Source organism: Oryzias latipes, chromosome 16 (assembly GCF_002234675.1).
Source record: "Oryzias latipes chromosome 16, ASM223467v1".
Classification (NCBI taxonomy): Eukaryota; Metazoa; Chordata; class Actinopteri; order Beloniformes; family Adrianichthyidae; genus Oryzias; species Oryzias latipes.
The window spans coordinates 15,870,812-15,890,843 of NC_019874.2; the positions used below are offsets into that span (position 1 = coordinate 15,870,812).

The following is a 20,032-nucleotide window of genomic DNA, read 5'->3' on the forward strand; positions in this document are numbered from 1 at the left end:
GGTCTTTCAAGATTTTTTTTTTGTGAACATCACAATTCAATTATGAACAAAAAAACTACAAAGAAAACTATTTGTGGGTCTCCTTCTATGAACTGATTAATTAGCAGTGAATGTGAAACTTCCAGATGAAGGACAGCCCTCAAAGTAGCATAACTCTGATGAAGAAAAGTTGGCACCACGACAGATAATTGCATTATGGTAGAAGAACCAGCCCCCCTGTCAGAACCAACTGTCTGAACAGCAGCCGTTGGGCAAGGTATGAAAGGTAATCAATAGCAGCGTATGGTAGAGCTGACTGCTTTTAATTGAAGTTAATGTGGGGGCAGAAAACTACTTTGATTGATGAGAGTGACAACAAGCCCCACCTCTGAGGCGGACCTCGGCCCCTCACCTGGAAGACAATGTGTGACAAGAAGGTTAACTTGTCTCTCTCAAACAGGCCTTGGCTGGTGTACAGAAATACTGAATAGGTGATGGCTTCAGTGAGCGTGTGCACCGTGGTGCGCACATCCTCATCCCGTTTGGCATGTTCCATTGCTTTGTTAAACATCGAATAAAAAGCCTGAAAAGCAGCCAAAAAAAAAAAAAAGAATCCATGATCAGCTACATTAGTCCAAGATGCCTCAAAAGGACACCAACTTTTCTTTACTTTTTAGTTTATTTTAAAGCTTTTATAATATTTAAGCTAAACATTGCACGCAAATAAGTAAAAACATCTGAGGATTATTTTTGTTTTGTTGCTGTTTCTGACAAATATACTGTAGTTCTTGCATTGCGCTGAAAGCTCTTCAGGGATTAACCTTGAGTGAAAACTGGTAAATGGGGTTAATCTTGCTGAGGTCGTTGATGATGAAGAAGAGGAGTGACGCTCTTTCAGCTGCTGGGCGGTAGAGCTCCCGAGCCTCGTTGATCTTTGTCTCGTTCTCTATGGCCTCCAACACCTGTTTGTTCCAGTTTACAAAATGAGCTATTAGGATTTCAGTCGGGCTCCAAAACCAATGTTCCTAACTATACTATATCACTTATGGGTAATGCAATAAAAACAGGTGTTAGCTGTTGTATAATTCAAAAATATGAGACTTAATGAGAAAAAGAAGCACATGCCGTAATCACGTTACCTTGGACTGAATGCAAGCAGCCATGCTCTTGGTGTTTTCAAGCTGCTCCACAAGAGAAATATCTCCCAGAAAATTACCTTGAGCTGCAGAAAGGCGACTTAGGAGGTCATCTTCACACCTTTTGAGCTCAATTTTGAAGTCGTTCTGTTGCTTTGTCAGCTGCATCTTTGTCCATCAAGATTAAACGTTTTACTGATTTTCATCAAGTTATCATCATATGAGCACTTTATTTTAATTCAAAAATAAAAGCAGATTTTAAATATTGATGGAAAAAAAGATGCAGTTTACCTTAGAGGCCTCAAGTTCAGGTCTCTCGTAGAACACCACCTGTCCTAAAAGCTGCTCCTCCAGGCCCACAGGAGTCACTGTGAAGTTTATGAGGGTGGTTTGAGCCTGCAGCTCAGGGGGGAAGTGTGGGTTGGCAAGTTTGGTGTGAAGAACAAGCCGAAAGCTACTGTTATATTCACACTCCTTTTCCCCAACACGGATATATCTAGGCGTAAAAGAGTAAAAAAATGTTTTATTAATTTTTGTTCATTGTGTGTATGTTATAATATTTATAATTTTTCTTTAATTTTGAAACTTATACATTACAGTTAATAATGAACATTTTGAAAACAAATGAGGACTTTCAAAAGTACATGCTGTGGGGCAAAGCAGACCCTGGCAAAGGGTCCAATCCCATCTTGAAGAGGTAAGTAAAAAAAGTAGACAAGGTGTTATATTTTCTTACAAAAATGAGATGAATGAGTTGATTGAATCATGAGCACTAAGAAACTGAAGCTTTCTGTGAGTTTCTGTCTGTCAGTTTTATGGCTTTCATTGACAGAGGTGGCTGTTTTTACTCACCACTCACAGTCAAGCCCATTAACATTCGACTTGAAATAACTGACTTGCAGTGTGATCAATATCTGAAGGACAAATTTGACAAGTTTTGAGATCAGTGTCCGATTAGGGCCCCAGCTTATCTCCCTTGGCTGCAAAGGTTTTGTCCATGATTGGGGGGCTGCCACCTTTATGAGCAGGTTTTTCTGTAACGAAAACCAACTAATCTGAAAAAAGGTTTACACACAAGCATTTGAGGGACATTCTGTCAGCATTTGCTTTTCAGAGTGGAATTGTGATGCTTATGGGAAGGTTAAATAATGCAATGTTTCAGAAGCAAAATTATAAACAGGAATTAACCTCCCGAAAATACTGTCACAAACTAAATAATAGAGTGTGTGAAAACAAATACTTGTTGAAATACTCAAAAACATTTTGTTACAATAAATGGCAGGTGGTAAGGCCTTTTTGTCTGATTTTGGTTTGATTTAGCCTTGTTGCTCTAACAAAGCCACGACTTGAGTTTTTTTATGTAGCAGAGTTCAAGGGCATAGTTAGAATTTTGATATTTAACAGCTCTTACTTACATTTGTAGGATTTTATTAGCTAGTTAAAAGGTAAGAATAATTAAATTGATACGGGGAATATATGCAAATTTGAAAAAAAAACCTCATCTGGAGACAATAATCAAACCTTTATGTATATTCTCATATTCCTCTGTTTCATTTATTTGAAGTAAAACGTTTTATCAATTTTCTGCATTATGATTTGTAAATTTTATCCCAAATTTTCTTTGTTATCTATTAGTTTTTATACAACCATTAATTGGGTTAGGGTTAGAGAAATGCTACAAGACTTAATTGTCTTGCAAAACTATACCAAAAGTCTATTTTCTAGAGTTGGCTTTGACCTTTAATTTGAAAAATATAATAGGAAAACATTGAATATGAGAGTTGAAATATTACTAGTGCTTTCTTAACTCAAAGATATGTAGTCATTCTTGAGAGAAAAAGTTAGTCTTGTGTCTTTCACAGCAGAGTGAAAGTATCTTCAAAATGAAGCTGATGAGAACAGCTATCTGCAAAGGTCATGTACCTCTGACAGCCTTTTCATTTTCATGCTCTCATAGATCACAACTTTAGCTTGGTTTCACTTTAGTAATCCTCTTTTGAAATATCCTTGAATAAACATGAAAGATTATCATAACACCAGCCAATACTTATTTATTTCGGCAATTCAATTAAATTAGTACAGGCTTGATGAACCTGGTGGGTTTTCATTTATTTCTAATTACCCCGCAGGTGTCAAACAAGGCCCCAATTTTTATGGCACAGGTTTCTTGTAGCCTAGGTATGGTTCAACTCTATATCTTCACAAGCCAGAATTAATGTACTATTGATAGAACCATTACTCCACCAAATTAAAGTCTTTGCTGATGGATTGGCTTGTAGTCTTCCGTCAACCATGAATGGAATAATTAGTATTCATTACTTCACACTCTACAACATTCCAATTATTAATGAACTTCAGCTGTGGAGCCCTACCAGATCCATCATGGGTGCCCCACAAGGTTGTATTAATCATTGACAGAAGCAAGTGTGTTGGTCATCTACTAGGGATAAACTTATAATCAGATTTACTATGATAAATTGTTACATCTGGACAGACAGCCTTTGAAAATAAGCTCAATGCAGAAGCTCCACAAAACTCGATATTCATGGTACAACATAGATCAGGGCAAGAAAGATGTAAACATTTCTGTGGAGGGAATCTAAACAGAACATCAATATGTGGTATTTTCTATTTATGCTGCTGGTACACAGTTGATGGAATTTACAATATTTTTCTTTTTCAGAGTAATGGGTGACCGGTGCAACAGCAGAACAGATTTTCTATAGCCATTTTTGACAGAACTGATCATTTTTGGTGAATAACTGCAATATTACAAATTCTTTAAGTCAGCTTAACAGTCACATTTATATTTAGGAAAATTGAAAAAAATTCAAGAAAACAAGAACTATTTCAAAAGTTTTAAAAGTTTACAGGTATTGTATGATTTAAATGATGCAAAGATTTATTATTGCTAGAGCTGTGTCCATTTATTGAGGTCATTTCAATGGCATTCACACTAATCTGAGCAAACTAGTGTTATAAATGTATTGACTTATTTACTGGATACATAATGATGGAGGATCATTAAATCCAGTGTGATACATGCCGGAGGTTTGTACTAGACAGAAGTCCTTATACATAAGCATGGCTGTTCTCAATTTGCCTTTTACACTGAGGCTCAGCTGTTCAATATTCATTACTCCTAAAGAATATTAACACACAAATGTACATCCATCACTGCTCTTGAGAGGTCAATCAATATTTTGGCCTGTGGGACTTGGAACTTGAGCTGCAAATTCATTTCTAATCGAAAGCATGGACAATAATAATCCATTCAGTCATGTCATGCTGCTGTTTCAATGCTCAGTGGCATTAAGCAATCTGGCAAATCTCTGCCAGTTGTCTCATGTCAGAGAAAAAAAGAAAAAACATGGACGACTGTAAAACTGGATATCTTTTTTAGTAATATTTAAATTATGTTAATTTTTTTGTCCCTACAATGCAAATGTAAAATGGTTTGGTACAAACCTTCCTCTTTTGATCGTTTTTCTGCCCAGCAGAGGCTCCAGGACCGGATCGACCTTTTCCGGCAGGTTTTCTATCAGGACTATTTCACCACAGACGAGAGCTTGTTGAATAACATCTAGATATCTGTTAAGAAAAAGGAAACGGAAAAATCAAACCCAATAATGCCTGTTTTAAAGTTACCACAATGAAAAACTGAAATCTGAAATGCCTTTTCTGTCTGAGCTGCACCACCCTCAGCTTTGACCCAAACCAGTTTCGGATCCACTTGAGGGCCTGCTGCTGTGGGTCGATGATGAGTGGCCAACGCTCGCTGATGGTCAAGATGGCAGCATTTTCAGTAGACATCCTATCATTTGGCAGACCCTGGTTTTGCCAGGCTGCCACCGTGGCATCATCAGTAAGCAAACGGATTGGATCCAGGCCATCTGTGAGGGGTGCAAAGACCTAGAGCCAAAACAAAAAAAAGGTGTCAGGGTTAAACAAAAATCTACACCTTTTGTAACGATAGTTGTACAACACCAGTCTTAAAAATGTCATAAAAATTATGTTACCTTCTGAGACTGAAGGAAGGGAATCCATGCATTGTTGAAAAGCTCCCCTCGAAACTGGCTGTTAAAGTAACCCAGGTATGAGACGAATGCTGAGGTGAGAAGGACATCTACACACAGACTTTTCTGTTGCTTTTCGTAGCTGATCATTTCTTTGCCCCAGCGCTCCTTTTCTGACTGCAAGAAATTTCAGACAATCTTTTTTTAAACAACAAATAACCAAATCAAAAAGCATTCCAGAAGATTAGCTGAAAAAAAGTACGTATACACTTTACATGCATCTGCATAACGTGTATTTTCTAAACAAGAAAATCTAAGCACTACAAAAAATGCTTTACAATGGCTCTCTGAACTTTCTGCAGCATCAATACAGCATTCATTTAAACCTTCAATACAATGACTGTGACAGTCTGTGACAATAAATCATGTGTGGCATTTTCTTACAAGGGGTTGTGGATCTGGAATATGTCATATAATAAATTCTCAGACAGTTAAAAATCACTATAATTTTACCCTAATGTATTATGGATCTCCTGTAATATCACTCAGTCTTGGGTGAGACATTGTTAATTTCCAACAGCTGTTGAGGCTTTGAGGTAAGTTAATGATTAAATATGGAAGGCCTGATTTATTAGTCTCTACACTATTGCTTCCAGGTCAATGCCATAAAGACAAAACATTTATCTTGATATGCTTAAAAGCCAAGCTGTTCCACACAAAACCACATTTATTCTCTGAAAGAAGAAAGTCAAACTTTCAGAATGGCCAATGAAATTACCGTCTTTTATTTCACTTAAACAAAAAAGGGAGGATTCCCAGAAAAGATGTGCACTGCAACCCCTGAATGCAGTTTTTTAATGAAAATATGCAGCATTTAGAACATAAGCAAAAATACCCTTCTACAATTCTTTTCCTTCCATCTTAATCTCTCTTTAATCAAAATCAAAAAAAAAAAAAAATGAAACAAAATCTTTCAAATGTATAGAAAAACTGCATTTAAAGACAAGATCAGATAAATATTTTCTGTGCAAGCAAACCTCTTCAATGAACAAACAGGGAGATCTTTCAAAATAAGATTGGTCTCTCCTTTTTTTTTTCTCAATTTAGAAACTCATTCACTATCCCAGCTCAGCCATGCGAGCTCTGTGGTCCAGCCCTTCCTAGCTCACCCATGTTCCCTGTATGCTACTAAGCCAGCCTGTAAAATCTCCATTTGCCTGACCTGCTCTTAAAAACTGTCAGACTTCCTGCCAGGGTATCACAACTTTTAGTTTGGGATGCAGTTCGACTGCCAGCCTTTCTCTGTGCATGCCCCAAGCTAAATGACAGTTAATCCTATGCCAGGCCAGCCCCAATGACACCACCATTCTCTCACTTCTCTCATTGTTTACCATTAAGCCTTTAACTAGTTGGTTGGCCAGCTGGATGGTCTGGGTGGTTTGTGTCACCTCCTTCTGACAGCCAAGTTTCTCAGCCGTAGCTCTTTCAAAGTGAGTTGTTAAGTTCTGGAGGCTGGCATCGAGATCCTAGAGAAAGAGATAAGAGCAGCATACAATAAACATACATATGCAGCTTTTAGGGAGACCACCTTCAGCAAGTTAAGGGTGTAGTCACTGCTAGGTTCTTTTGAACTGCCGTCAATTTGCCTGTTGCCATTTCCAGTTCTACATTAGCTCGGGACAATGCATCTCGCTTTGGGATAACTTCACAATAAACCTAAAGAGAACAAAAAATAGACATTATTTATATGTTCTATGATGCAGAAGAACTTCTTTTATATTCTCTAATATTCGTTTAAAGACCACATCTGACCTCGTAGTATCTGACAATATTAATCGTCCATGCACAAAGACCAGCTGCAGCCGATGATTTGGTATAGACGAGATCAGGTTGGAAGTCTGGATTTCTCAGATAGTCTTGTTTCACCACAGCTAGACAAGAATCTGGGATATGTTCTTTGTCATATGACACAAGGGCCTGCAAGAAATCATCCACCTAATAGGCAAAAAGACAAAAGCAGACAAAACTTAAGATGAACACAGAGCTTCCTTTTTTATTTGAGTTTGTAAACGCAAAAGTAACAAGTTTACAACTAGAAATCTCACCGCTTAGACTTGAGAGCATTTTGAAAAAGCATCATATATATATGTATATATGTATATATATATATATATATATATATATATATATATATATATATATATATATAAATAAATAAAATTCTACTCAAGTAATTAAATCAAAGCCAGGGTACAACAAAAGATAGCTTGAAAACACTTCAAAATGGAGTTGCCACTAGAAATCTGACTCACTTTATGGTGGAACTATTGCAAAATTTACACTACAATTTTAATTTTCAGCACATCATATTTTACAGGCTGCCATGGTGTTTGAGAAAATTTGACCTGCAACTACACTTTGAAACAAGAAAGTCACACACCACCTGAAAAATGGAACTGAAAGTTTTGTTTAATCTCAAATGGACTAAAAGAAATTACTTTCTGAATTCAACGTTTTGTGTTTATCAGAGGCATTTCTTTAAAATGTGGCGAAAGAAAATCTAGACAGTCATTGAGTTTTAGCATTAACATTTCTAAGCTGCTGTGCAGGGCCAGGGCCAGGTCAAGGTCCACACAAATTAGGCTGACATTAATCAGGCAGCTGTGGAAGATGATGAAAACCTAACCTTGCCCATGAAGGCCCGTGCCGCCCTCCAACTCCGATCCTTAGGCACACGACCACGGGGGGACAGCAGAACCATTACAGCAGCTGCGACATTTCGAACTGCGTCTGGGGGATTTGGAAAGGCTTTCAGCTCGGTAAGATTCACCTAAAACATAATTACATACACAGTTCAATTCACACATTCCAAATTTTTTTCATTGAGTAGAATTTTGTTCTATAGAAAAAAATGATGTACCTTGTTTAAAGTGTCCAGGGCTGCTAATGCAGCTGTCAGTGATGGCTCAGCTTTGACTAGGTCACTTTCACACTCTTTCTGCTTTGCAGCAATTTCTGCCTGCATGACAGCAACCTGCACATACACAGGTAATGTTATGATACATAAAATAATGTAAAAAAAAAAGGCTAAGAAAGTTATCATGTCATAAAATTCTGTCTAACCTTCTGTGCTTCCACATCTGCAGCTTCCTTTTTCTTTCTAACTTTTTCAGTTTGTAGTCCAATCCTTGTTATCAAATCTTCAATATTCTGGTTTTTGAACGATAGCTCAGCTTCTTGTGATGCCAACTTGCATTTTAGATCTTCAACCTAAAATAGTATAGTTTGGAATATATAAATAGTTTTTGTACAAAATCATGAAAAATAAGTCAAATTATATTTGTGGAACCTACATCCGGGCATTATTAGCTTTACCTGAGCAGCTGTGGTGTGGAGCTTCTGCAGGCCATTCTCAAGCCGGTTCATCTTGTGCTGAAGCTGAGACCGACTCTTCTCCAGAAGGTTCCTGTACAGGCTGATTTGCTGGAGAAAACTCTTGGGGGTAGTGTAATTGTACCTCTTCTCATTCAGCAGGTATTTTTCACTTGCCTGGTTGACACTGGTGTGAACGTAGGCCATGAAAAGACTGATGGATTCCTGGGCGGCAGGCTATAAAAAAAAAAAGGCAAAAGGGGAGAGGAGAGAAGAGGGTAAGGCTGAACTGAGTGGATTTTAACACCCCAACCCTGATGGGATCTGAAATATTATCTTCATAAAGTTTGAATTCATCTACAAGTTCTGCCATCTTACTAGGCTTGACTTACTCAATCTGAAATTTAGGTGCAGCTAGCAGAAATGATTGCGCTTTGAAGCCTCTGTGAAAATAATGTTTTTAGAGCACTGACATCCCACTTGTAAAACATACACACTTACAGCCATTGCACTAAATGCCAGCTAAGTATTCATCACACGTAACAAAAAGACCCACTACCACCATTAATCACACACTTAGCAATCAATTAAAGCTAAAACAAATGAGTGGAGAATATGGGGATCAAACCTGATAATAAGTCACAAAAAGCCATTGTTAATGATCACCGAGCAAGTAGACGAAAAAAAAAATCATTAATCATTAAGATCTGGCATAATGTGTTTTGACAAATCATGTTGGGTGTTGTTGAGATCTGTTAGAAGGTCATTGATTGGCCTAGTCTAACAACGATTAGTGGGCTAAGCATTTCTAACTTTTAATAAATGATCATTTCATTTGGTGGGATCCTGCCTTTTTAACATGATAAACAATCATTATTGACTTTACTCTTTTTATTTTTTTGTTTCTTTATTCAGCAAAATGCTATTGTTATTCACATATTTAGATTTGAACCTTACATTTACAAAAATGTTTGATCCCCCCAAAAGCTTCAATAGTCTAAATAAATGTAACATTTATCACTTGCACTCCTTAGCTTAGATGATACCAACACTTAAAAGTTCTGGAGTTGTAATTGTTTTCCACTTTTCAGCCAATATTAACACAAACTCTCTGAAAAGCTGATATTTTCTACAATTACACAACTGTGTTGCCACAGATTAACATCCGCAGATGTACTTACAGAAAAAACAGAAAGCAGTGGTCTGGCACATATTTGAATATGTGATGACACTTCCTGGTGGTGACAGCTGCGCCACCTTAGAGGGTCATTATGGGCTTAATCAGTCTTCTCTCATTAACATAAATGACTCTGGGTTGTGATCGCTTCACTGCTATGATGGAAAACAATGAAATGACTGCGCTCACTGTTAGTCTCCAGGCATGTGTTCGGCAATTTGTCAGTTTCTCAGCAGAGAACTAATGAAGAAGGATGTCAGGAAAACTCAATCCAGCTGTAGAACAATAATTATAAGGTGGTCATGAAAAAAAAAACCTGTCAGTTTCAAGAATGTATGCCTCTCAAAGGGTGGTTTAAAGTGACGTTTTGCACAGTTGACTTTCGTTCATGAATTTAAGAAAAATCCCAAAATACTCAAGGTTGCAGTTCCTTAATAGACCACTAGAGGATACTCCCTATTGACTCCCATTTTGAAAAGTGAGATTTTACACGTACAATAAAATCTTTGTACAGCATGGTTTTAAAAACCTTTCACAAATAAAATTCCCTTGGGAGTGGGGTCTACTTTTTTTTTCTTAATAATCTTTTTCACTTTTTTAAAGCTTAAAATTAGGTTTTTGCAAAGGCATATCTTCTTGATTAACAAAAACTCTCCGTTTAATTGTCCTGCCCCAATCAACCATTCTCTGTACATTGTTGACGTTGGTGAAGCAAACCTCAGTCAATATGTCTAACCCATTGCAGGCTTTATTATTACCATTCAAAATCCTATAAGTGAGTGAATTATCTGTTAAGTGTATATTCCTACACACAAACGGTGACAAGCAGGAAGTCCGAAAACAATCATTTAATTTTAAATCTGACTCCTCAAATAAATGCCAGATAAAACACATGAGTTCCGAAGCCGAACCTCAATGCCTTCAATGTCTTGAATGAATCTGTGGCTGACTGACTGCAGAGCTTCATTTGTCCAAGGATGGAACCAGTCAATGGTTGTGCAGCTAAAAAGGGCAGGTAACTGACGGGCCCTAACCCGCAGGGCACTACCCAGAGGAGAGAAGCACAGAATGACCTAAAAACAAACACACAAACATGCAAGCACAAAGTTTAAGAGTCAACAAAGCACATCTGCAGAAAAATGATTTATGCTTTTCTCATTTTGTATTTGCATATTTCTCACTAACTAAATGGTTTGGATAATTAAACAAATGTCAAAATAACACAAATTAAACTTGAGCAAAAATAAAATCAAAGCTGTCTAAACCTGTTTACTTCTGCTTGAAAAGGGGACACATGAAACTATTAATGAACAGTGATTTATATTATTTTTTGGAAGTTAAGTTAAATTAGGCATAAACTAATAAATCCTGCAAGAACAGCTTTTCTTCAGAGACACAAGGAAATCCTTGCTACATAAAAAGACAAGCAAATTAATTTTTAAAGGATGGACCGTGAACTGTTGTTGCACTCGGTCTGTAAAGAATCTCCAACAGTTTTCTTTGGTATCCAGGAGTCCGAGGCCTCGTACTTCAGCTTTTACGCCAGATACAATACTCTCAACCTCTTCATCACTGAAGAGCTCTAAAATTTCTCCTGAAGAAAATAAAAACAAATCAATGCACTCAAAAGGTTTGATAAGGACTATTTCCAAGGTTTAATATACTAAATTCATAATGAACACTAAAAGTAAAAAATACTATAAGATCAAAAGGTGTGTTGGAGGCAGAAAAAGACTACTGCGGATTTGAAAACTCACCTGATGCCAAGAGGAGATTAATCCAGACCAGGATCTGCTCATCAGGAATCTGTGCATCAGTCAAAAGCAAAGTAATGCGCTGATTTTTTACTCCAATCTTCAGAAACAACCCTGCCAGATCCATCTGAGATAAAAAAAAAAAAGCAAACAAGTGTTAATGAATGGTTAATAGTGCTGGTATATTTTGTAATAGTTAAAGAAGAAATTAGGCTACTAATCTGTAAAAAGAATAAATAAAATTGATGCATCACTGAGGAATAAACACCTCGAGGCCGGCCTGAATGACATCAATAATCTTTATGCAGGTCAAAGAAAAACCTCAAGCTTTAAAAAAAAAGTACACAAAAAATACAGGACAATGTTCAATATATGTAAGACATTATTTATGGCCTGTTTTGAGTAGAAATTATGCTTAACATTTTAAATAAATAAGTTTTTTTTGTTGACTGTTTTTGCATTTGTTTACAATTGTTTGTGTTATTCTTGACTGTACAATTTATTAAAATCAGTATTTACCTTAAAGTCCTGCACACTATAACCTTGACTCAGACTGATTTGAAAAACTTCCACTGATGACATGTAGGCAGCCAGACGAGTCAGGCTCTGCTTCCCACTGCCCCCAACCCCAATGAGCAAGCCGTGCGCTCTTGGGAGCTCCAGGATACGACTGATGCGACAGCTGGTAGAGACACATTCTTTGTTATAGTTAAAAAAAATTTGCCAAAAATATTGTTTGTCATTCGCGGTTTTGCTTGTTTTTTACGCTTAATTAGGGTTTTTGTTAGGATTAAACTTACACATGGTGAATAGCATCTTCAAACAAAACTAAATTCATTTCTGGATGGAGGTCATTGTAGCTTTCCAAAGCATCAGTTAGTATGGTCCTGAGTTTGGACCAGTCCGTTACTGGGGTGTAGGAGGGTTTCTCACCCATGTGGGTAAAGTGACAATAGAGGAGGGGCTGTTTTTTCACCTCTGTGACCTCAAGTTCCTGAAAGAGGAGAAGCACAGAAATTGCTAGTTTTGTGCTGTTTGGTAGGTGAAAACCAGCACTTTATTCTTAACTATTCAGAGTCTGTAAACCTTAAAGCACTCATGCACAGTCTCAGTTTGGAGCTTAAGGAAAAGCTGGAGGTCCTTGGCATCTACCAGTCGATCTGAATACACCCTGTTTGTCTCATGGAGCCACAGCATTGCCAGATCATTACTTTCTTTCAAAGTCTCAGGCCCAGTCAAAAGCACGCCCTTCAAACCAAACACAGTCATGTCAACATTTTGCATGTAACCTTCTGGTTTACCCCAGATATGTAATAACTACCTGAAACACGTTAGACATGTCCCGCAGATTAAATGTGTAGTGAAATTTGATGGCCGTTGGCAAAAAAGTTTGAGTCATCTTGTGATGAAAAGCGACAGCAGCTTTGACCACAGCTGAGGTGCTTCTCTGAACCTGCTCACTGAAGACCTGCTGTTTGAGATGGCAAGATATAATCTGCCCAAAAATTGACTTCTGAGCCTCAGGGGAAGGGAAGTTCACAGCAAACACTGAGAAATGTCTCTGTTGGTGAAAAAAGACATAATTAATAACATGAAGCTTTTCCTTAGAGAATATTCTGCACTAAATCAAAACTACTAGAAATGTTGAAGGAAATTTTACCTGTAACCGAGGGTTGATAACAAAGCTCCCAGCAGCTGGATTCATACAGGCCACATATTGGGTGTTTTGTATTTCTTTAAGGGTTTGTTTTTGTCTGTCATACCTACAGATGGGAAACATATGAATACCTAATTAGCACAAAACTTTAAATGTACAGATACAAAATAATGCATCCAAACAGGTATGTTTATGTCACACGTGTCTCTGTGTTTATCTTTTGTTTTAGATTCCTATGTTAGCTGGGGGGTCTGTGGTACACAGTTAGGCATTCTCACCAGTGTCCATAATCCAAATGTTGGCGTATGAGTGCATGAGGCTGGATTGTTCCATAGTTGTCAACAGCTGGTATGTTCAGGTCATCAATAAAGTAGACGAGCCGCTTGTTCCCAGCAGGTGAGTAGCTTCTACCTGCTCTTTTTTCCAAAGATTTCTCAAGAATCTCTATTGATGAAAAAGGTAAAACACCACCTAACATCAAGTACAATGTTTACAAAAAAACATCCCTAAATTGAATCACAATGACAATATTGTTAGATTATTTTTTTTATTTTGCCTCTGTTTTTAGGATGTCTAATGTTTTTCACAAAAACACCACTCACCTTGCAGCATCAAAGAGGTAGTGTAGTAGTTGAGAGGTATGTTTGAGGTAGTATAGCTCTCTGGCAGAGAGGCTAACATATTCCTGACAAGGACCGTTTTTCCCACTCCTGCATTCCCAACAAGCATCACTGGCTGCCTCCTCTCTAGCAACAAGTCTATGAAGTACCACAAACTCGCCGTTTCTGCAGTGTGTACCAGAACAGCCTGCAATCACGGAAACAGCAGGCAGATACTGAACAGAAGCATACGTGGTTATTATAGCTTTCTTTTAGGGTGATTTATTGACAGACATGTGCTCAGTGAATTGAATGTGATTTATAATTTCTTGTATTTCTCCAGAACACCACAACTATTCTGTCATAACAGCATCATTTGCTCAGAACAAAACCCCACTAATTATGGCTCAGCAAGAGCCTTTGGAGCATTCACAGCTGTATGCAGGAGAATAAAGAAAGACAAAAGAGCGTGGGTGATAGCTCAAGCCTTGTTGCTCATGCCGTCACCCCCACAGACTCTGCTACAGAGTAGTAGATGGTAATCAGACACAGTGGCAAGTCTATCATCCATTCCACCACCCCTGCCATAACCTCATGATGTGACTTTACCCTCTCTTATTATGTTTATTGAGGCATGCATGTATTTTTAATTTCCCCATATTGTTCATTTTTGGTTATTTTGCGTCTTGTGATTATTTGTTCAAGCACTTTTGAAAAGTTTCTTTGATGAATTTCTCCTTCCTAGAGTTACAGCAGTTTGTAACTTCTTACTTGTAGTGTTGTGCATGTTTCCAACTGAAACTGTGGCACAGTGTCACTCCAGGGAAGAAAACGCTTGCTTTGATGATCAAGGTAGTAGTCAAAAACGGTCCCATGAGCTGGTAGCTTCACGGTCTTCATTTCTTTAGTCCACCACTGACTGAATTCTGCCCGATAGTCATGGAGCTAAATAAAACCATAAATGCACAGTAAAACATGATTAATTGGCTTAGCAACACAGCAAGACAGGTAGGTCTAAATCTATATGGCCCAAAAGAACTCATGATGTTTCTCAACAATATTATTTGATTTTTAACTCTATATTTGTCTACTTTTATAGGCAATGACATTTGAGACAGATGTGAAATAGTAGAAACTCACCCAGTTATTAGTTATACACAAACTAATGGTTGTTAAAACACTTTTTCGAGTAAGAATTTTTTTTCTGATATTAAAAATTTAGTTAAAGTTCATTGAGAAGGGTTAAGTTTTAAGAACACATCAAATAAAGTAAACTTAGCAAAATTAGTTAAAAGATCTTATTGAAAGATAATCCTGCATAAGGAACAACGCTGATGTAATTTAAAGATTCAAATCACAACACCACATTTTTTCTACCATAATGAATAAATAACATACCTGATCCTGGCCGAGGGCTCCTCCAAAAGCCCAGATGCAGGCAAATGTGAAATAGTTCTCGTAGGTCTCACGGGTGGACTCAGACGAACTGTTTTCTTGTTTTAAAAGGCAGTCGAGCAAAGTACAGAGCGTCTGAGTGAGAACAAATATGTCTAATTATAGTTCAATTTTTCAGGTCATGCTGACAGAAACAGATTAATGACCATCTGTGAGCCTGTCTGAAATGCACCTGCACTAAAGAGATCTCTGGAACTGGAGTTGCTGTCTTGAAAGATGTCTTCATTTGTTCCACACAACGTGGAACATATTTCTCAAACAGAACGATAAGGTGAGCTCTTTCAGACTGTTGCTCTCTTTGTTCAATCCAACTGGCAAAGTAACTGAGAAAAAAAATGTATATAAAATTAGAAGAAAGTTTTGTTATTCAAAAAACCTTGTGTTTTTAATAACTCACGCATTCCAGCCAAGATCCTGTTGGTTAACGTATAGAATTCCTGCTCTTGATACAGTGGCAGGAGTGGCCATCTGTAGGTGACTAATTTCAAACACCAGTCTCATGGACGGGGTAAGTGACACACGTTCATTGTTTGCTAGAGTCAGTACCTAGAAAATATTTTGATCATTGCAATATGATTACACCATTATCTGAGACTTTACCTACAGTGATTTAGAATTCCAAATCTCAGCATATTACACAATTATACTATTTCAAACAATTGTAACAAGGATTAATTGCTTTCAAAAAGGACCAAAAAGTATCTTAGAAAGTGGTGAGAAAAAAACACATTTTTTTGTACATATCACCTTGGTTGCTATATATTGCACAATAGCCTATGAATGAACAGGAGGGAGGTACCTTGTTATCATCCATCACCGTGTTGAGTGATTCAATCCACAACGGATCAATGTCTCCATCCAGCACAATCCACTTAGGCCCAAGGTGGGAGATGTTTGCCTGCTCTCGCATCAGAGATGAGAGCAAACCTTGCACACATTGAAGGATGAAAAGACCAGCAAGTTAGACAGTAAAATAACCATTTGAGCTTTTTACTTTTTTCTTTTGATTACTATCACTGAAAGGTTTAAGTGATCAAGAAACACCAAGAAAAAGCAAAACAAAAAAAAAAAAAACACTTTAGACATCAGACTTTAAATGTAATTAATGCAGTATTTTCTAAACATGCTTATGCCTAATGTATGTTTTTTTTATCTTTGTCACTTGCCTCATTTTTATTTGTTTATTTGCTTTTATCCCGCTATTTATGGATTTCCATAGGTTTTTAGCAGTGGATATACATACTTAATAACAATTCCCAAGATCCTCACATTTAAAACCTCATGCATTGTTCTGTCTTCTCTTTGTCCTCCATGCTTTCATCTCCAAAATGAATAGTGGCAACCTAAAATATGGTGATGTGTCCCATTTTCATGAAATATTGCAAAACTCGTATTTGTTCATGTATTTTAAAATTAAGCCATTTGTTGGGAAAGATTCAAGTCACAGAGTTTAAAATATACTGTTTTTTGTTTACCATCTTTCCACTCGCGGGTTGCATGATGGATGAAACCAAACAGTTCATCTCTGTTTACCGCCTTTGGATTGAGGTCGTTCCAAACTGGGTTTCTCCCCAGATTTACGTAGGTCTTATAAAGAACTCTCAAGATCTGTTGAAAGGGACAGCAAGTCACCATTAAAAGTTGCATAAGAAAATGTGAGAGTGCATTGGTTTTAATTTATTCTTTAAGACCTGGCTTTTCCCTGTTCCTGCATTTCCAACAACAAAGACAGAGTGACGCACCGCCATGAGTTCCTCCAGTTGCATCACCTATCAACAAAACAGACTGGCAAAGGCATTCCTTTTTTAGCTTTTCTATATTGATTCATACCAATTTATATCAAACCTTCAAGATAAACGTGTCCTCGGGTTGCAGGCCAAGCTCCAGGGCAGATTGTCGGCTTGCCTTTTCAAACTCAGAGTCTCTCTTTCTTTCCACCTCCAGGCCTGGGAACAAGTCTCCAAGCAGTCCCAAGAAGATGGGCAAATCCTCAGTCACAATTTTGGCCATGTTGAAGTCCCGCAATGCATGCATCAGTACCTAGATATAAATATGCTTTTTACCATAATATTCATGCTTGCCTCATAAAGCTTTGCGTTAGCATAAACACAGCAGGTCACCTGTTCTTCAGGTCTTTTCTTATCACTTCTTCTCAGAGCACCCGCCAGAACCAGAACAGATTTAACAGCACGTAAACCCCAATCATAATGGTGCTGGACAAAAGAAAAAATACTCTTACTATAGTTTAATGTGTTTCATAGTTGTTCTAAAGAAAACCTTCTAAAAAAAAGTTGTTTTCCAACCTGTTTGGAGAGCAGTTCTTTGCAGAAATTATACAAAGAAGTGAACTTCCGGGCTAAAAGCTTTGCAGCACAGAATCCTTCTGCCACTAACATAATCTCACAGATGAGCTGTGTGTCAGGCACTACCATGGCACAGGGCCTTCACCAGGAGACAGATGGTGCACACTATGAGGTTTATGCTCATTAACTGAACATCATAAAGAAGGCCTCTAAATCAATCCTACCTGAAAAGAGCCTTGAGATTCTCGGGCAGCTCTGCTCGGCCTGCATAACCAGGGTTCATGGTGATGAAAATTCCAACTGAGGGCTTTAGGGTAATATGCTGGTCAAGGAAAAGGAACCTGTGAGGAAAACATACATAAAATCCATCCTTAAACTTCCAAACTTCTGCAATAAAAACATGTTTTTATGTATCATTAGCATACTGTACCTTTCCTTTTTTGAACGAATGGCATCCTGAATGGTTTTTACCTGAACTGCCACAACTGACAGAACATCTACAGAGATTCGGTTGAACTCATCAAAGCAGCCCCATGCCCCACTCTGAGCCAGACCCTTGTAGATGTTTCCAATAGACTTAAAATAAACAAAGCAAAAATTGTAGTTGATATCAAAATTTTTTTACCTAATGGTTATGGCTAAGGCAAAAACAAAAATAGTTCAAAACTCGATTGATCTGACCTTGTAATCCATCTGCTCGGAGCAGTTGAATATGTACACCATAACACCCATGGCTCTGCCAAGATCCTTTGTTGTCTCAGTCTTTCCAGTTCCAGCAGGGCCAGCTGGGGCGCCACTCATGTTCAGATGGAGGGACTGAGTCAAGGTAATGTAGCACCTAAACATGGCAACATAGTAAAGAGAAACAGCGGTGAACAGTTTTTGGAATATTTGCAAACGTGAACTCATATCCTGAGAGAAAAAAATGATGTTGCTACCGGTCTGTGAGAGGAGTGATGACAAGACGTGGTGTATTTCCAAGATACTCATATGAGTACAGGAACTGAGCATCACAGATGTTAACATAGCAATGGTGCTCTTGTTCATCCCAGCGATGCCGAAGCTGAGAAAGCCACTGAAATGCTTGTGAGGTGGTGACCTGTGAACACACAAGTTTAGAATGAAGCAATACAAACAAGTAACTGAAGCAGTTATAACACTTAACTACAGTCAAAGTCCATAGTTTATATATAAATGAATCCATTTTTGTTACATACAAGACATAGAATTTATTCTGTGCAATTTATTAATATTACATTAAGTGTTTGTTCTATTTTCAGTACAGTTTTCGCTATATTCACTCTTCTAAAACATTTAATTGTAACTTACTTTGTACCATCATATGTGACCATGTTGCATAATGCAAGTTTTTTGCAACTGTTAACATATGAACACAGGGAAACATATCTGCTTTAACCTTTTGAGCAATGAGGCTGGCGACAATGTCTCTGGCGTGAACATCAATAGTACAGACAGTGGTGATCTTCTGTCTGTCACCTGGACTCAAGTCTCCCAGCAGCATGCCAATCAGCAAGTTTAGTTGGGAAATCTGTCAAGAAAACATTGTAACATGAACAATCCACAAAAAGAATGAAAATGAATCTACATGATAAAATTGACTTGATATTAGTATGTGTCATAATGATTTCAACTTGATAATTTTTAAAAGGATTAAAAACTTTATCTCTTACTTTAATTTTGATCTCCTTTGAAGAAAACAAAAAAACAAACACAGACAGCATCTAAATCTGAGAGCTTTTGAATGTTTTAAGCATTCAAAAGTAGTCCTGTTTTGACTTTAATACCAGTACATGTAATTTGTGCCTGGTGTACTATGACAGCAGATCCAATCAGTGCAGGGGTTGGGGGAGAAGAAACATTATTTAACAGCCAGCCAAGGACATGGCAACCTTTAGTAAAGCCGATGAAACTGACAAAAGTGATAACATTAATGTGAGTATAATCTACAATAGGGTTACGCTTGATCAGCTGAGGTCACTGACTCTGATTTGATTAGGATTATGAAACATGATAATATTTTAAATAGTTCTTCCCCAAATTTTTTACACCTAATCCGAACTTTGATTTTTTTTTTAAATGGTATTTAACAAATGTGTGTCTCTAATTTGACTTGGCAAAAATGTCTGCTTGTTGATCTAGGCCTTTTCAGAGTTTTGTTTGGGCCTTCCAAGTTAGAACCTAGACACAGTCTTTAAGGATTTGCAAGGCTAACGTACATTAGAAAACTGTACATTAGTTTAATTAATGTCCCACTCCAATCACCTTTTAATCTATTGTAAAAGTGTTCCCTGTGGTCTTGAAAATTATGATTATGATGTTTTTAGCCAAAATCAAAATCAAAAAATCTGCATCGTTTTCTAGGACATATTGGTGCAGAGCAGCAGTTCATTCGAAATTATGGACGGAAATATCGGAATTGTGGGCGGGACTGTAGTAAGCCCACCGAAACTTCTTCTCACCCATCTGTTTATATGGTCTCCCAATAGTCTCTCACACCCCAACCTAACATTGCCAGTGCCACAAAATGGTAAAAAACATTGAAGCTATCCAGTCGTACAGTTTT

At 37.5% G+C, this 20,032-nt stretch overlaps 1 protein-coding gene across 1 annotated transcript in view; it reads right to left on the reverse strand.

Annotated features, from left to right (window-relative positions):
- LOC101158632 (dynein heavy chain 11, axonemal) overlaps positions 1–20,032 on the reverse strand; it is a 36,615-nt gene that overhangs the window by 6,305 nt on the left and 10,278 nt on the right. The window contains exons 27-65 of the mRNA XM_023964142.1: positions 18,866–18,997; positions 18,387–18,547; positions 18,130–18,286; positions 17,879–18,024; positions 17,673–17,789; positions 17,449–17,587; positions 17,266–17,358; positions 16,991–17,185; positions 16,837–16,914; positions 16,621–16,753; positions 15,945–16,072; positions 15,543–15,691; positions 15,318–15,468; positions 15,089–15,220; positions 14,462–14,635; positions 13,694–13,898; positions 13,370–13,535; positions 13,095–13,197; positions 12,756–12,995; positions 12,521–12,682; positions 12,235–12,428; positions 11,954–12,116; positions 11,438–11,561; positions 11,132–11,274; positions 10,592–10,753; positions 8,507–8,740; positions 8,255–8,401; positions 8,052–8,165; positions 7,818–7,961; positions 6,944–7,126; positions 6,746–6,847; positions 6,523–6,657; positions 5,135–5,308; positions 4,792–5,027; positions 4,584–4,706; positions 1,407–1,611; positions 1,119–1,283; positions 801–941; positions 392–562 (exon numbers count right to left, since the gene is read on the reverse strand). Of these exons, the coding sequence (XP_023819910.1) occupies positions 392–562; positions 801–941; positions 1,119–1,283; positions 1,407–1,611; positions 4,584–4,706; positions 4,792–5,027; positions 5,135–5,308; positions 6,523–6,657; positions 6,746–6,847; positions 6,944–7,126; positions 7,818–7,961; positions 8,052–8,165; positions 8,255–8,401; positions 8,507–8,740; positions 10,592–10,753; positions 11,132–11,274; positions 11,438–11,561; positions 11,954–12,116; positions 12,235–12,428; positions 12,521–12,682; positions 12,756–12,995; positions 13,095–13,197; positions 13,370–13,535; positions 13,694–13,898; positions 14,462–14,635; positions 15,089–15,220; positions 15,318–15,468; positions 15,543–15,691; positions 15,945–16,072; positions 16,621–16,753; positions 16,837–16,914; positions 16,991–17,185; positions 17,266–17,358; positions 17,449–17,587; positions 17,673–17,789; positions 17,879–18,024; positions 18,130–18,286; positions 18,387–18,547; positions 18,866–18,997 (6,021 nt within the window). The remainder of the gene's footprint in view (positions 1–391; positions 563–800; positions 942–1,118; positions 1,284–1,406; positions 1,612–4,583; positions 4,707–4,791; positions 5,028–5,134; positions 5,309–6,522; positions 6,658–6,745; positions 6,848–6,943; positions 7,127–7,817; positions 7,962–8,051; positions 8,166–8,254; positions 8,402–8,506; positions 8,741–10,591; positions 10,754–11,131; positions 11,275–11,437; positions 11,562–11,953; positions 12,117–12,234; positions 12,429–12,520; positions 12,683–12,755; positions 12,996–13,094; positions 13,198–13,369; positions 13,536–13,693; positions 13,899–14,461; positions 14,636–15,088; positions 15,221–15,317; positions 15,469–15,542; positions 15,692–15,944; positions 16,073–16,620; positions 16,754–16,836; positions 16,915–16,990; positions 17,186–17,265; positions 17,359–17,448; positions 17,588–17,672; positions 17,790–17,878; positions 18,025–18,129; positions 18,287–18,386; positions 18,548–18,865; positions 18,998–20,032) is intronic.